This window comes from Anguilla rostrata, chromosome 5 (genome assembly GCF_018555375.3).
Source record: "Anguilla rostrata isolate EN2019 chromosome 5, ASM1855537v3, whole genome shotgun sequence".
Classification (NCBI taxonomy): Eukaryota; Metazoa; Chordata; class Actinopteri; order Anguilliformes; family Anguillidae; genus Anguilla; species Anguilla rostrata.
The window spans coordinates 64,448,624-64,463,876 of NC_057937.1; the positions used below are offsets into that span (position 1 = coordinate 64,448,624).

At 46.8% G+C, this 15,253-nt stretch overlaps 1 protein-coding gene across 1 annotated transcript in view; it reads left to right on the top strand.

Annotated features, from left to right (window-relative positions):
* Positions 1 to 15,253, top strand: part of LOC135256198 (ankyrin-2-like) — an 84,617-nt gene that overhangs the window by 15,781 nt on the left and 53,583 nt on the right. The window contains exons 6-13 of the mRNA XM_064338041.1: positions 3,208 to 3,393; positions 3,891 to 3,914; positions 5,392 to 5,400; positions 6,134 to 6,232; positions 7,437 to 7,535; positions 10,810 to 10,908; positions 13,270 to 13,467; positions 14,330 to 14,428. Of these exons, the coding sequence (XP_064194111.1) occupies positions 3,208 to 3,393; positions 3,891 to 3,914; positions 5,392 to 5,400; positions 6,134 to 6,232; positions 7,437 to 7,535; positions 10,810 to 10,908; positions 13,270 to 13,467; positions 14,330 to 14,428 (813 nt within the window). The remainder of the gene's footprint in view (positions 1 to 3,207; positions 3,394 to 3,890; positions 3,915 to 5,391; positions 5,401 to 6,133; positions 6,233 to 7,436; positions 7,536 to 10,809; positions 10,909 to 13,269; positions 13,468 to 14,329; positions 14,429 to 15,253) is intronic.

The window sequence follows — 15,253 nt, forward strand, 5'->3', positions numbered from 1 at the left end:
TCATGTGTTTGTTTGTTAGTGCTGCAGTGTGTTAATTCAGTTCAATTCAATTGTGTTTGTATAGAACTTTTATATACACTGTCATTTTTAGAGTCATTTATGTTATGAGAAATATGAACCACGCTAGTGATACCTCTAGGCCGTTTAGTCACATAGGTGGAAATGAAACCAGGCCCAAGGGCCCATTAGAAAAAACCTGTGTCATGAACCTGATGAATTTATTTGTGGCAAGCCATTAACACAATACATAGCTTACAATCATTCAATGAGCTCAATTCCAAGCCTGGATGAAGATCTGCACACATCTAAGAGCTGCGACAAAGTAGGTAAAAATACGAAAGGATAAAATTAGAAAATTGAGTTTAGCTTGTCTCTATGGCGATTAGAAAGGGCATTTCGGAAATGCTGCTACAGTCATAAAGATGCTTTACAGAGGAAACAAAACAGAAAGTTTATCAAAATCAGGACTGAACCCCTCAAAAGCAAGCAAGGTAAAAAAAAGAAACTCCCTAATGGGAGCTAATCTCAGGAGATACCCAGCTGCAGAGGGGAATCCCATCCCCCGCTGCCCAGCCTGCTGTAATATAAAAAATAGAGTGCATGGGAACAGAAATGTAGTGAATGATCTATCAAAGCGGTTAATCAAATGTTGGGCAGGTTACAGTGTGATATTAAACTAACTGGTGTTAGTCCTGTATTGTGTTATTTTATTATGGATGTAGTATGTTTGTGTGTTATTGCTGTAATGGGCTAATGTGTTACGGTGCTGTAATGGTCTAATGTGTTTTGGTGCTGTAGAGTGCTAATGTGTTATGGTGCTGTAGTGTGCTAATGTATTATGGTGCTGTAGTGTGCTAATGTGGTACGGGCTGTAATGGGCTAATGTGTTACAGGCTGTAATGGGCTAATGTGTTACGGTGCTGTAATGGGCTAATGTGTTACGGTGCTGTAGTGTGCTAATGTGTTACGGTGCTGTAATGGGCTAATATGTTACAGGCTGTAATGGGCTAATGTGTTACGGCGCTGTAATGGGCTAATGTGTTACAGGCTGTAATGGGCTAATGTGTTACGGTGCTGTAATGGGCTAATATGTTACAGGCTGTAATGGGCTAATGTGTTACAGGCTGTAATGGGCTAATGTGTTACGGTGCTGTAATGGGCTAATGTGTTACGGTGCTGTAGTATGCTAATGTGTTACGGTGCTGTAATGGGCTAATATGTTACAGGCTGTAATGGGCTAATGTGTTACGGTGCTGTAATGGCTAATGTGTTACAGGCTGTAATGGGCTAATGTGTTACGGTGCTGTAATGGGCTAATATGTTACAGGCTGTAATGGGCTAATGTGTTACGGCGCTGTAATGGGCTAATGTGTTACAGGCTGTAATGGGCTAATGTGTTACGGTGCTGTAATGGGCTAATGTGTTACAGGCTGTAATGGGCTAATGTGTTACGGTGCTGTAATGGGCTAATGTGTTACGGTGCTGTAATAGGCTAATGTGTTACAGGCTGTAATGGGCTAATGTGTTACGGTGCTGTAATGGGCTAATGTGTTACAGGCTGTAATGGGCTAATGTGTTACGGTGCTGTAATGGGCTAATGTGTTACGGTGCTGTAATGGGCTAATGTGTTACGGTGCTGTAGTATGCTAATGTGTTACGGTGCTGTAGTGTGCTAATGTGTTACGGTGCTGTAGTGTGCTAATGTGTTACAGGCTGTAATGGGCTAATGTCATGGTTCTGTGTTTTCCTGTCTGTGTTTCCCTTGTTGGGCCGCCAGATGGCGGCACTTCTGTTTTGTGTCCTGCTCCCCCCTGTTAATTGTATGATTGTTTTCAATTGTCTAATTATGGTTTGCTGGTTGTCTCGTTTCCCCTTCCCTTCCGTGGCCTGATTGTTCATGGTGCCCTCCTGTGTCTCGTGAGTGTCTGCCTATATAAGTTTCCCTTCTCCTGGACTCAGGTGCTGGATCCTTGTTGGTTTGTCAGTTGTTGATTGTGTCTGGTTGTGTTTGGTCGCACATGTTCCTGCCCTGTGTATTCCTGCCCATGTTCTGGTTCCCTTGTGTTTTGGATTTTCTGGATTTTCCTTGTTCCTGGGTTTGTCTTTGTGTTTGTGAAGAGTTGCCCTGCGAGGCTTTTTGTTCCCTTTGTTCCCCTTTGTTGAGTAAAGTCTTTTGTTCTCCTCCCATTTTAGAGTTTTTTCCCTCTGCTTTTGGGTCCGAACCCCCCACGAGTCCTGACAGCTAATGCAGGGGTTCCCAACCTTTTTTGGCTAAAGGACCCCAATTTTACGTCTGAAATTTTTCACAACCCCAGCCATTTAAAGTATTGACATTTCTTTGCTATTGGATACTTTTTTTAATATTAAAAAGTTTTACAGTCACTGCTAAGAGTCCAGTAAAGCAAAATATGTTGCCACTGATCGTTCATTTGAACTCACCATGTCTAATGAGATGCTTGCGCATCGAGAGCGCGCATCTCACCTCATCTGTCACGTCTAGCCTGGACCGCTACTTTGATTTCATGCAAACAAGAGCGCTAAATCCACAAATAAGTGCTTGCGAAGGGAACCTTTCTAAAGTGCATCCGCTGCCTGTTAAGCTCATCACGTTTTCTTTCGAAATATGATTTTGGCTTGCCCACGTGTTCTTTGTGTATTGTCTCAAAGTGTCTTTTAAGTTTGTTTGGTTTCAATCTCTCTGCACCATACCGCACAAGAGGCATTTGGGCTTTTCCTCGATGGTGCTCATAAATCCATGCTGAAGAAATGATTCATCATATTTTCAAGACTGTTTTGAAGGTATATGTTCAGTATCAGGTTCGCTTGATGATGTGGATGGTGGAGCTCGATTAACAAATCGGTCCATTTTGTTAATTTGCAACCCGCGCTGCACAGGAAGGCTCACTATGCGCTGAATTACAGTTTGCGTTAAAGTGCGTACGTGAAGTTCAAGGTTCATGTAGCATACCGGTAATTCAAGCAAATTATTTTCAACACGTTTTTATGTTTTCTAATTAAAATTAAACATTTTAAACTCAAACTGGATTTAAATTAATTAAATATTTGTTTAAAAAAACAAAAACTTTATAATAATCTTTAAAATTTTTTTGGCTATTTTCTTGTGACCGCATTTGCATATCAGGCGACCCCACATGGGTTGGGAAATGCTGGGCTAATGTGTAATGGTGGTGGTCCATCTCTCTGCAGGACGGGTTCACTCCCCTGGCCATAGCGCTGCAGCAGGGGCATAACCAGGTTGTGTCACTGCTGCTGGAGAAGGACACCAAGGGCAAAGTGCGTCTGCCAGCCCTGCACATCGCTGCTCGCAAGGACGACATTAAAGCTGCGGCTCTTCTGCTGCAGAACGACCACAACGCTGACGTCCAGTCCAAGGTCTCTCTGTCTGTCTGCATGTCCTTCCTACAGATAAAGCAATCACTGCATCTGTCTGGTCTGTTCTGCTGCTACCACTGTTTCTCAGTGTCTATCAGATCTACAGCTAATGGCCTGTGTGTGTGTGTGTGTGTGTGTGTGGGGGAGTGCGTGTGCGTGCGTGCGCGTGTGCGCATGGGTGTGCGTGTGCATGTGTGTATGTGCGTGTGTGTGTGTGTGTGCATGTGCGCGTGTGTGTGTGTGTGCATGTGTGTGTGCGTGTTTGTGTGTGTGTGTGTGTTTGTGTGCGTGTGCATGTATGTGTGTGTGTGTTTGTGTGCGTGTTTGTGTGTGTGTGTGTGTGTGTGTGTGCGTGTGTGTGTGTGTGTGTTTGTGTGTGTGTGTGCAGTAGTAATATGATTATGTGCAGTAGTAACTGGATGGTGTGCAATAGTAATAGGATTGTGTGTTCTGTGATGGTGAGTAATGGAATATTTCCCTTCCTGCTGCTCACTCAGATGATGGTCAACAGGACAACTGAGGTACAGGTCTCTGCTTCCTCCTGCTGGACATGTCCTTCAGCTGCATGCTCTCCCTGTTCACTGCATGGCTCAAACTGCCTCTTATTTCATTCATCTGCAGACTTCTCTCGTCTGTGTTTATATATCGGTTTGTATTAATCGTTCAACCTGTCTGAAATTTCTCATTTTTGTTTGATAAGTTTGGTAAGATATGCTACTTTATCAGTTTTGGTTAATTTGATTTTTATATAATGTGTATAGCTATGTAGTGGAGACATTAAAACATGCAGGTGTTCTGTTCTCAGAATTGGAATCAGAATCACTTTTATTCGCCAAATGTATCATACAGACACACAGGAATTTGTCTTGGCAGATCAGCATAAGACATAAAGTATAACTGAACAGGAAAAGACAGAAACAAGAAATGGCGGGACAAACACACTATATTAATAAATAGTTGAAATAGGTGCAAAAAAAATGATTAAAAACAGAATCTGGTTCTTATTCTGATAGCACAGAACCGCCTACCTGAGGGGAGTTTTCTGAACAGGTGATTTCCTGGGTGGAAGGGATCAGTGGTGATTTCCTGGGTGGAAGGGATCAGTGGTGATTTCTCCTGTTTGCTTCCTGACCCTGGCATAGTACAGCTCATTGAGTGTTAGCTGCTGTTGTTCTGTGTAGCTTTACTCATTCCTTCCTGTATTATCCCAGTTCTGTTCAGACTTTATTTACAAACAGCAAATAAAGTAAAAAATCTGCCATTTAAACAGGCAAAACATTTTTATGATTTTTTTATTTATAAGAGCAACAGGAATAGTGCTAATTAAATATGTTTGTTTGGATCACGAACAAAATTCCCAGAGTTGTAGTGACAAAGGGTTGAGACTTGATTTGTTTTAGCACATCATTCATCACAGACACAGTCCATCCCACCGTGTGTATGTGTGTGTACAGTATTCTGGTGTGTATGGTGTGGTGCAACGTGTATAGGTGACTGTGTATGTTGTTGCTGCACAGTGTATAGGTGTTACTGTGTATGTTGTGTGCACAGTTGTATAGTGTACTGTTATGTGTGTGCACAGTGTAAGTGCTACAGTATGTGTTGTATGTGTGTGTGCACAGTGTATAGGTGTACTGTGTATGTTGTGTTTGGCACAGTTGATAGTGTACAGTTATGTTGTTATGTTGTGCACAGTGTATAGTGTACAGAATGTGTGTGCACAGTGTCTAGTGTGTACAGTATATGTGTGTGTATGTGTGTGTGCACAGTGTATAGGTGTACTGTGTATGTGTGTGTGCACAGTGTATAGGTGTACAGTATATGTGTGTGTATGTGTGTGTGCACAGTGTATAGGTGTACTGTGTATGTGTGTGTGCAGTATGTGTTGGCAGTATGTGTGTACAGTGTGTGGTTACTGTGTGTACAATGTGTGTTTTGAATGACACTGTTTTGCTAATAATGTTTTCTTTTTATGTTAAATCGCACCTTGTCTATCAGAATGGGAAGGTAAGAACTTGTTTGTTTAACGTAAATCAGGAAGTGTGTAGAAACTGTGCACCTCTATGTTAATAGTTTTGAGGCTTCCCCTCTAATGTCTGCCTGTCTCTGTAGAAATTTTTTGGGTTTTAGCCAGGTGTTTTGTGTTTGTGTTTGCTGTTCTGCATGACACAGTAGAATGTTTACTCCTCTGCTTGTTATATTGAATTAATATAATTTAATAGACAGTGTTATCCAGAATAACTTTCACTGTACGAGAACATGACTGTATTTTTTCTGATTAGTATGAGCAATACTGCCTAACCTGGCTAACGATGCTCCCAGACCAGGAAGTATGTATGTAACATCACTAAAGCACCAGAGAAAGCTAACTATGCAAAGAAGGGAAATTGAAATAAGTCCTGAAAATATAACAAGCCTTCAGTAGAGAAATCTAAAACCACAAAAATACCCCTACCTGAACTAATTATAATGAACTAATGACTAATGAACATTACTGTTCACTCTCCCCCTTTCTCCATCTCTCCCTCCCTCTCTCTCTCCCCTCTCCCTCTCTCTCCCCCTCTCGGCATTTATCTCTGTCTCTCTCTCTCTGCCTTGCTGTCTCTCTCTCTGACTCCCCTTTCACTTTCTCTATCTGCCTGACTGTCTCACTCTCTGTCTCTCTTTCTCTTTCTCTCTCTGCCTTGCTGTCTCTCTCTCGGTCTCTCCCCCCCTCTCTCTCTCACGCACACACATACAGAGTGGCTTTACCCCTCTGCACATTGCTGCTCACTATGGAAATGTCAATGTTTCCACTCTGTTGCTCAACCGGGGGGCAGCTGTGGATTTCACTGCCAGGGTAAGTATGGCTGTCAATCATTCCATTGATCGATTAGAACTCTTATGTTACATGACTTCTGACAGTGTTAATTACACAGCATACCTAAGATTATTCTCTCACATGCTGTCACACACAAACACACACACACTCTCACTCACACACACACAAACACACTCTCACTCACACAAACACACACACACACTCACTGTCACACACAAACACACTCTCACTCACACAAACACTCACTCACACGCACACACACACACACACACACTCTCACTCACACAAACACACACACACTCTCACTCACACAAACACTCACTCACACACACACACACACACTCTCACACACACACACACACACTCTCACTCACAAACACACACACACACACACACTCACTCACACACTCTCACTCGCAAACACACACACACACACACACACACACTCACTCACTCACTCACACATGCACATACACAAACACACACACACTCTCACACACAAACACATACACACTCTCACTCACACAAACACTCACTCACACGCACACACAAACACACACACACTCTCACTCACACAAACACACACACACTCACTCTCACACACACACTCTCACTCACACAAACACTCACTCACACACACTCTCACTCACAAACACACACACACACACACACTCACTCACACACTCTCACTCACACACACACACACACACACACTCACTCACTCACACATGCACATACACAAACACACACACACAAACACACACACACTCTCACTCACACATGCACACACACACACACACTCTCACTCACACACACAAACTCTCACTCACACAAACACACACACTCTCACTCTCACACACAAACGCATACACACTCTCACTCACACAAACACTCACTCACACGCACACACACTCTCACTCACACAAACACACACACACTCACTCTCACACACACACACACACTCTCACTCACACAAACACTCACTCACACACACACAAACACACACACACTCTCACTCACAAACACACACACACACTCACTCACACATGCACATACACAAACACACACACACTCACTCACACACACAAACACACACACACACTCTCACTCACACATGCACATACACGCATACACATACACTCAGACATGCACGGGTGTGAATAGATGTGTACACTGAAGAGCAGGTGTGGGGTGTAAAGGCTGTTTATGTCCCCCTCTCCAGAACGGCATCACACCCCTTCATGTGGCGTCCAAGCGCGGGAACACCGGCATGGTGGGGCTGCTGCTGGACCGAGGGGCGCAGATTGATGCCAAAACCCGCGTAAGCCTACCGGCTGAACCCACCATCCCCAAACCCTGAAATCCACAAACCTGCACTGCAATCCACTGCGCAACCTGCTCAGTCACTGCGTAGTGAAACTGCCTGACCTCGCAGTTGGCATAAACCCTGCACTGACGCTCAGTCACTGCACGATAAACTGCACGGCACTGACCTGCTCAGTCACTGCGCAGTGAAACTGCACTGACCTGCTCAGTCACTGCGCAGTGAAACTGCCCTGACCTGCTCAGTCACTGCCAGTGAAACTGACACTGCCTGCTCAGTCACTGCGCAGTGAAACTGCACTGACCTGCTCAGTCACTGCACAGTGAATACACTGCCCTGCTCAGTCACTGCGCAGTGAAATGCCTGACCTGCTCAGTCACTGCGCAGTAAACTGCACTGCCTGCCTCCAGTCACTGCAGTGAAATTACACTGCCCTGCTCAGTCACTGCGCAGTAAACTGCCCTGACCTGCTCAGTCACTGCACAGTGAAAACTGCACTGCACTGACCTGCTCAGTCACTGGCAGTAAAACTTCCTGACCTGCTCAGTCACTGCCAGTAAAACTGCAGCACTGACTGCTCAGTCACTGCGCAGTGAAACTGCACTGCACTGACTTCAGTCACTGCGCAGTGAAACTGCCCTGACCTGCTCAGTCCTGCCACGTGAAATCACTGCCCTGCTCAGTCACTGCGCAGTGAAACTGCACTGACCTGCTCAGTCACTGCACAGTGAAATTACACTGCCCTGCTCAGTCACTGCGCAGTGAAACTGCCCTGACCTGCTCAGTCACTGCACAGTAAAACTGCACTGCACTGACCTGCTCAGTCACTGTGCAGTGAAATTACACTGACCTGCTCAGTCACTGCACAGTGAAATTACACTGCCCTGCTCAGTCACTGCGCAGTAAAACTGCCCTGCACTGACCTGCTCAGTCACTGCACAGTAAAACTGCCCTGACCTGCGCAGTCACTGCGCAGTAAAACTGCCCTGCACTGACCTGCTCAGTCACTGCACAGTAAAACTGCCCTGACCTGCGCAGTCACTGTGCAGTAAAACTGCACGGCACTGACCTGCTCAGTCACTGCGCAGTGAAACTGCACTGCCCTGCTCAGTCACTGCGCAGTGAAACTGCCCTGACCTGCTCAGTCACTGCACAGTGAAATTACACTGCCCTGCTCAGTCACTGCGCAGTGAAACTGCCCTGACCTGCTCAGTCACTGCACAGTGAAATTACACTGCCCTGCTCAGTCACTGCGCAGCGAAACTGCCCTGACCTGCTCAGTCACTGCACAGTAAAACTGCACTGCACTGACCTGCTCAGTCACTGCGCAGTGAAACTGCACTGCACTGACCTGCTCAGTCACTGTACAGTGAAACACTGCCCTGCTCAGTCACTGCGCAGTAAAACTGCCCTGACCTGCTCAGTGACTGCACAGTGAAACTGCACTGCACTGACCTGCTCAGTCACTGCGCAGTAAAACTGCCCTGCACTGACCTGCTCAGTCACTGCACAGTAAAACTGCACTGCACTGACCTGCTCAGTCACTGCACAGTAAAACTGCCCTGACCTGCTCAGTCACTGCGCAGTAAAACTGCCCTGACCTGCTCAGTCACTGCGCAGTAAAACTGCCCTGACCTGCTCAGTGACTGCACAGTGAAACTGCACTGCACTGACCTGCTCAGTCACTGCGCAGTAAAATGCCTGCCTCCTGCCAGTCACTGCACAGTAAAACTGCCCTGACCTGCTCAGTCACTGCGCAGTAAAACTGCCCTGACCTGCTCAGTGACTGCACAGTGAAACTGCACTGCACTGACCTGCTCAGTCACTGCGCAGTAAAACTGCCCTGCACTGACCTGCTCAGTCACTGCACAGTAAAACTGCACTGCACTGACCTGCTCAGTCACTGCACAGTAAAACTGCACTGCACTGACCTGCTCAGTCACTGCACAGTAAAACTGCCCTGACCTGCTCAGTCACTGCACAGTAAAACTGCCCTGACCTGCTCAGTCACTGCGCAGTGAAACGGCACTGCACTGACCTGCTCAGTCACTGTGCAGTGAAACTGCACTGACGTGCTCAGTCACTGCACAGTGAAATTACACTGCCCTGCTCAGCCACTGCGCAGTAAAACTGCCCTGACCTGCTCAGTCACTGCACAGTGAAACTGCACTGCACTGACCTACTCAGTCACTGCGCAGTAAAACTGCACTGCACTGACCTGCTCAGTCCCTGTGCAGTGAAACTGCACTGACCTGCTCAGTCACTGCGCAGTGAAACTACACTGACCTGCTCAGTCACTGTGCAGTAAAACTGCACTGCACTGACCTGCTCAGTTCCTGTGCAGTGAAACTGCACTGACCTGCTCAGTCACTGTGCAGTGAAACTACACTGACCTGCTCAGTCACTGTGCAGTAAAACTGCACTGCACTGACCTGCTCAGTTACTGTGCAGTGAAACTACACTGGCGTGCTCAGTCACTGCGCAGTAAAACCGCCCTGACCTGCTCAGTCACTGTGCAGTGAAACTGCACTGCACTGACCTGCTCAGTCACTGTACAGTGAAACTGCCCTGACCTGCTCAGTCACTGCGCAGCAAAACTGCCCTGACGTGCTCTGTCACTGTGCAGTGAAACTGCCCTGACCTGCTCAGTCACTGCGCAGCAAAACTACCCTGACGTGCTCAGTCACTGCGCAGTGAAACTGCACTGCACTGACCTGCTCAGTCACTGTGCAGTGAAACTGCCCTGACCTGCTCAGTCACTGCGCAGTCACTGCGCAGTAAAACTGCCCTGCACTGACCTGCTCAGTCACTGCACAGTGAAACTACCCTGACGTGCTCAGTCACTGCGCAGTGAAACTGCACTGCACTGACCTGCTCAGTCACTGTGCAGTGAAACTGCCCTGACCTGCTCAGTCACTGTGCAGTGAAACTGCCCTGACCTGCTCAGTCACTGCGCAGTCACTGCGCAGTAAAACTGCCCTGCCCTGACGTGCTCAGTCACTGCGCAGTGAAACTGCCCTGACCTGCTCAGTCACTGCGCAGTGAAACTGCCCTGCACTGACCTGCTCAGTCACTGCACAGTGAAACGGCCCTGACCTGCTCAATCACTGCTGTTGGGAATGTGCAGGTGTCAGGTGGTAAAATATGACCTCATCGGTCTGTGTTAACTGTGTATCTGGTGGGGGGCAGAAATGGTGCTTCGGGGGTGGGTGGCTGAAATGCTGCCTGTGGGGGGGGGGGGCAGCCTGGTCATTACTGTGTTTGCCTGCAGGATGGGCTGACCCCTCTGCACTGTGCAGCAAGGAGTGGGCATGAGCTCACTGTGGAATTGCTGCTGGAGAGAGGAGCACCCCTACTGGCCAGAACCAAGGTACTTCACTCAGACACATACATTTTCCAACACTCATGTGCATGTCTAGTAGTAAGGCGAAAGGAGTTAAATACAATTGAAGCTACTCCATGAAAAATCATAATTAGGCCACCTCTGGGTCATGCTCGATAGCCTCTTTTCCACGGTAGGGCCGATCTGGGCCGTGCTCGATAGCCTCTTTTCCACGGTAGGGCCGATCTGGGCCGTGCTCGATAGCCTCTTTTCCACGGTAGGGCCGATCTGGGCCGTGCTCCATAGCCTCTTTTCCACGGTATTGGGCTCGACTTGGGTCATGCTCCATAGCCTCTTTTCCACGGTAGGGCCGATCTGGGCCGTGCTCGATAGCCTCATTTCCACGGTAGGGCCGATCTGGGCCATGCTCCATAGCCTCTTTTCCACGGTAGGGCCGATCTGGGCCGTGCTCGATAGCCTCTTTTCCACGGTAGGGCCGATCTGGGCCATGCTCGATAGCCTCTTTTCCACGGTAGGGCCGAATGAGTTCCAGGGGCGCTGCGTTCCGCGCTGCTCAGGACTCGTGGGAACGGTTACTGTTTCTGTTTCCATCTGTCGGGCTGCTAAAACCAGGACTAGGAAATATCTAAGAAAAACTAGTGACGACTGCAAGTGACGCAGTGGATCAGCAGCTCGGCTATCAGTTGCAACACTCTTTGCTCCTTCCAGTGCTCCTATCAGTGAATACCTACGTCATTAAGCCCGCCCACCCGAACGGTTCTGCTGCACTGAACATGGTTGTCTAATCGTGCTGGGCACGGTTTGTAAGTGTTCCGCGCCAAAACGCTTCCAGGAGGAAACACCATTGGAACCGTTCCTCTCCGTGCTCAGAACCATTCGGCCCTACTGTGGAAAATAGGCTAATGTTGGAGAATGTGACTGTATTATGCTTAGGCACTCTTTAAATAACATAAAAATTCATTAAAGTAAAAATAAGTTAAAAGTTCATTTAACCACGTTTTTTCAGTTGATTTTTGAAAAAAAAGATGAGTACTAAACTTATTTGTTGTTGAGTTTTAATAATGAATGACTTAAAGCAGTGGTAACCAGCCCTGTTTCTGGAGATCTACCGTCCTGTAGGTTTTTACTCCAATCTTAACAATGCACACCTCATTCAGCAGCTAGAGATTTCATTGAGGTGCTAATTAGTAGAGTCACGTGTGTCAAATTATGGTTGAAATGAAAACCTACAGGATGGTAGATCTGCAGGAACAGGGTTTGTTACTACTAACCTGAACAATCATTTGTGATGCTTGTTCAGGATTTCTTGATTCCAAAGGCACAAACTCACCAAGGGCAATGAACCTATACTATATATTATTTTTACACATACACAAACTTCCATAGACATACATACACGCAGACACATGTATGTACACATACAGAAATATGCATGCACTACATGCATGGATATACGCCATACACACACTACATAATTATCCAACACACATATGCAAAAGTAAAGAATATAGTTTGTTGCAAACAAACCACTGCAGTATAATTAGAATACTGTGTGAGTTTCCATAGGCATGCAGATGACAAACTGTATATCTTTGTTACCTCATGATAAGTGATATTAGCCAACGTATATACTATGTCTAAAGAGCATACAAATTTGGGTGTCTAAAAATTCTCCAATTTAAGTAGGATAAGGTTGAAGTTGCAATGAATTGATCAACTTTGGAACATGGCTAGAGTCACAGATACTTTGACACGTATCTACACATAGATACTACACATGTTGTCTCAGATTGTCTAGATAATTGTAATGCATGTTCTTCAAAGCACAGAATAGAAAACCTACTGAGGCTCAAAATGGTGCTGCAGGACAGCTGCTTGAGAGAGCTCATTGTACCTCACACCTCCACACTGCCGGCCTGCTTCTCTAACAGTTCATTTTAAAGTTATTTTATTTATAGCCCTAAAAGCCCTAAATGGCTTGGCACCAGAATACATAACTGAACTTTATATCAGCCCAAATGTACCCTTCCATATGCGAATGCTCAGCTCTGTACTCAAAAGTTCAGTGCCGGTGAAGAGCGGTTGAAGCTTCCTGTTGCTCTAATCTAATCACAGCCTTGACTGTGGAGCAGCCTGTCTCTGTGGATTCTAGAGACATATGTTTACTATGCATTTATTTATGAAAATTTTAGTATCTTGGGTATTATTTCAATATTTTGAGAAGATTTCTCTTTTTATTTTGCAGTTGTTTTGTTGGGACTGTTTTTTACTGTCATCTTTATATATTTTATGTTTCTATGAAGCATTTTGTATACATAAATAATAGATTATATTAGCCCATGGCTATGTTTGGTTGTGATGGCTGTAACAGCTGTTCTCTCTTTGCAGAATGGACTGTCTCCTCTGCACATGGCTGCCCAGGGAGACCATGTGGAGTGTCTGAAGCACTTGCTTCATCACAAGGCACCTGTCGATGATGTCACCCTGGACTACCTGACTGCGCTGCATGTGGCTGCCCACTGTGGCCACTACAGAGTCACTAAGCTGCTGCTGGACCAGCGGGCCAACCCCAATGCCCGCGCACTGGTATGCCCTCTTCCTGCCACACCAGCACTTCCTCACAGCTGTGTGGTCAATGTGCCATTTTGTGTGAGACTTCATGTGAGTAAGGCTGTGTTCTGTGGGATAGAACTGGACTGCATTTGTTTTTTATATAGCGCTTTTATCCAAAGCGCTTTACAATTGATGTCTCTCATTCACCCATTCGCCCATTCACACACTCACACCAACGGCCAATCAGCTCGTTGGGAGCAATTAGGGGTTAGGTGTTAGGTGTCTTGCTCAGGGACACTTCGACACACAGTGTGGGGGATTGAACCGGCAACACTCCGACTGCTAGACAACCGCTCTTACCTCCTGAGCTATGTCGCCCCTTTGAATTGTTAAGGCTGTGTTCTGTGGGTCAGAAGTGAGTGATTAAGGCTGTGTTCTGTGGGTCAGAAGTGAGTGATTAAGGCTGTGTTCTGTGGGTTAGAACTGTGTGAGTAAGACTGTGTTCTGTGGATCAGAACTGTGTGAGTAAGGCTGTGTTCTGTGGGTTAGAACTGTGTGATTAAGGCTGTGTTGTGTTGGTTAGAACTGTGTGAGTAAGGCTGTGTTCTGTGGGTTAGAACTGTGTGAATAAGGCTGTGTTCTGTGTGATAAATCCATGTGAGTAAGGCTGTGTTCTCTGGGTTAGAAGTGAGTGATTAAGGTTGTGTTCTGTGGGTTAGAACTGTGTGAGTAAGGCTGTGTTCTGTGGGTTAGAACTGTGTGATTAAGGCTGTGTTCTGTGGGTTAGAACTGTGTGAGTAAGGCTGTGTTCTGTGTGATAGATTCATGTGAATAAGGCTGTGTTCTGTGGGTCAGAACTGTGTGATTAACACTTTGTAATGTGTCTGTTGTGCAGAATGGCTTCACCCCCCTGCACATTGCCTGCAAGAAGAACAGGGTGAAGGTGATGGAGCTCCTGGTGAAGTATGGAGCCGTCATCCAGGCCATCACTGAGGTAGGCCTGGTCTGTGCTCAACACCCTCATCTGTGCTCAGCAGATCAGTGCTTTAGGGTTTGGGGTCAGTGTGCTTTAGGGTTTGGGGTCAGTGATGTGAAGTTCGGGGTCAGTGTGCTTTAGGGTTTGCGGTCAGTGCTGTGGGGTTTGGGGTCAGTGTGCTTTAGGGTTTGGGGTCAGTGCTGTGGGGTTTAGGGTCAGTGTGCTTTAGGATTTGGGGTCAGTGCTGTGGGGTTTAGGGTCAGTGTGCTTTAGGATTTGGGGTCAGTGCTGTCGGGTTTGGGGTCAGTGTGCTTTAGGCTTTGGGGTCAGTTCTGTGGGGTTTGGGGTCAGTGCTGTCGGGTTTGGGGTCAGTATGCTTTAGGATTTGGGGTCAGTGCTGTGGGGTTTAGGGTCAGTGTGCTTTAGGGTTTGAGGTCAGTGCTGTGGGGTTTGGGGTCAGTGATGTGGAGTTAGGGGTCAGTGATGTGGGGTTTGGGGTCAGTGCTTTTGGCTTTGGGGTCAGTGCTTTGGGCTTTGGGGCCAGTGCTATGGGGTTTGGGGTCAGTGCTGTGGGGTCTGGGGCTTGGGGTCAGTGATGTGGGGTTTGGTGTCAGTGCTGTGGGGTTTGGGGTCAGTGATGTGGGGTTTGGGGTCGGTGCTGTGGGTTTTGGGGTTTGGGGTCAGTGCTGTGGGGTTTGGGGTCAGTGCTGTGGGGTTTGGGGTCAGTGTTGTGGTGTTTGGGGTCAGTGCTTTTGGCTTTGGGGTCAGTGCTTTGGGCTTTGGGGTCATTTCTTTGGGCTTTGGGGCCAGTGCTATGGGGTTTGGGGTCAGTGATGTGGGGTT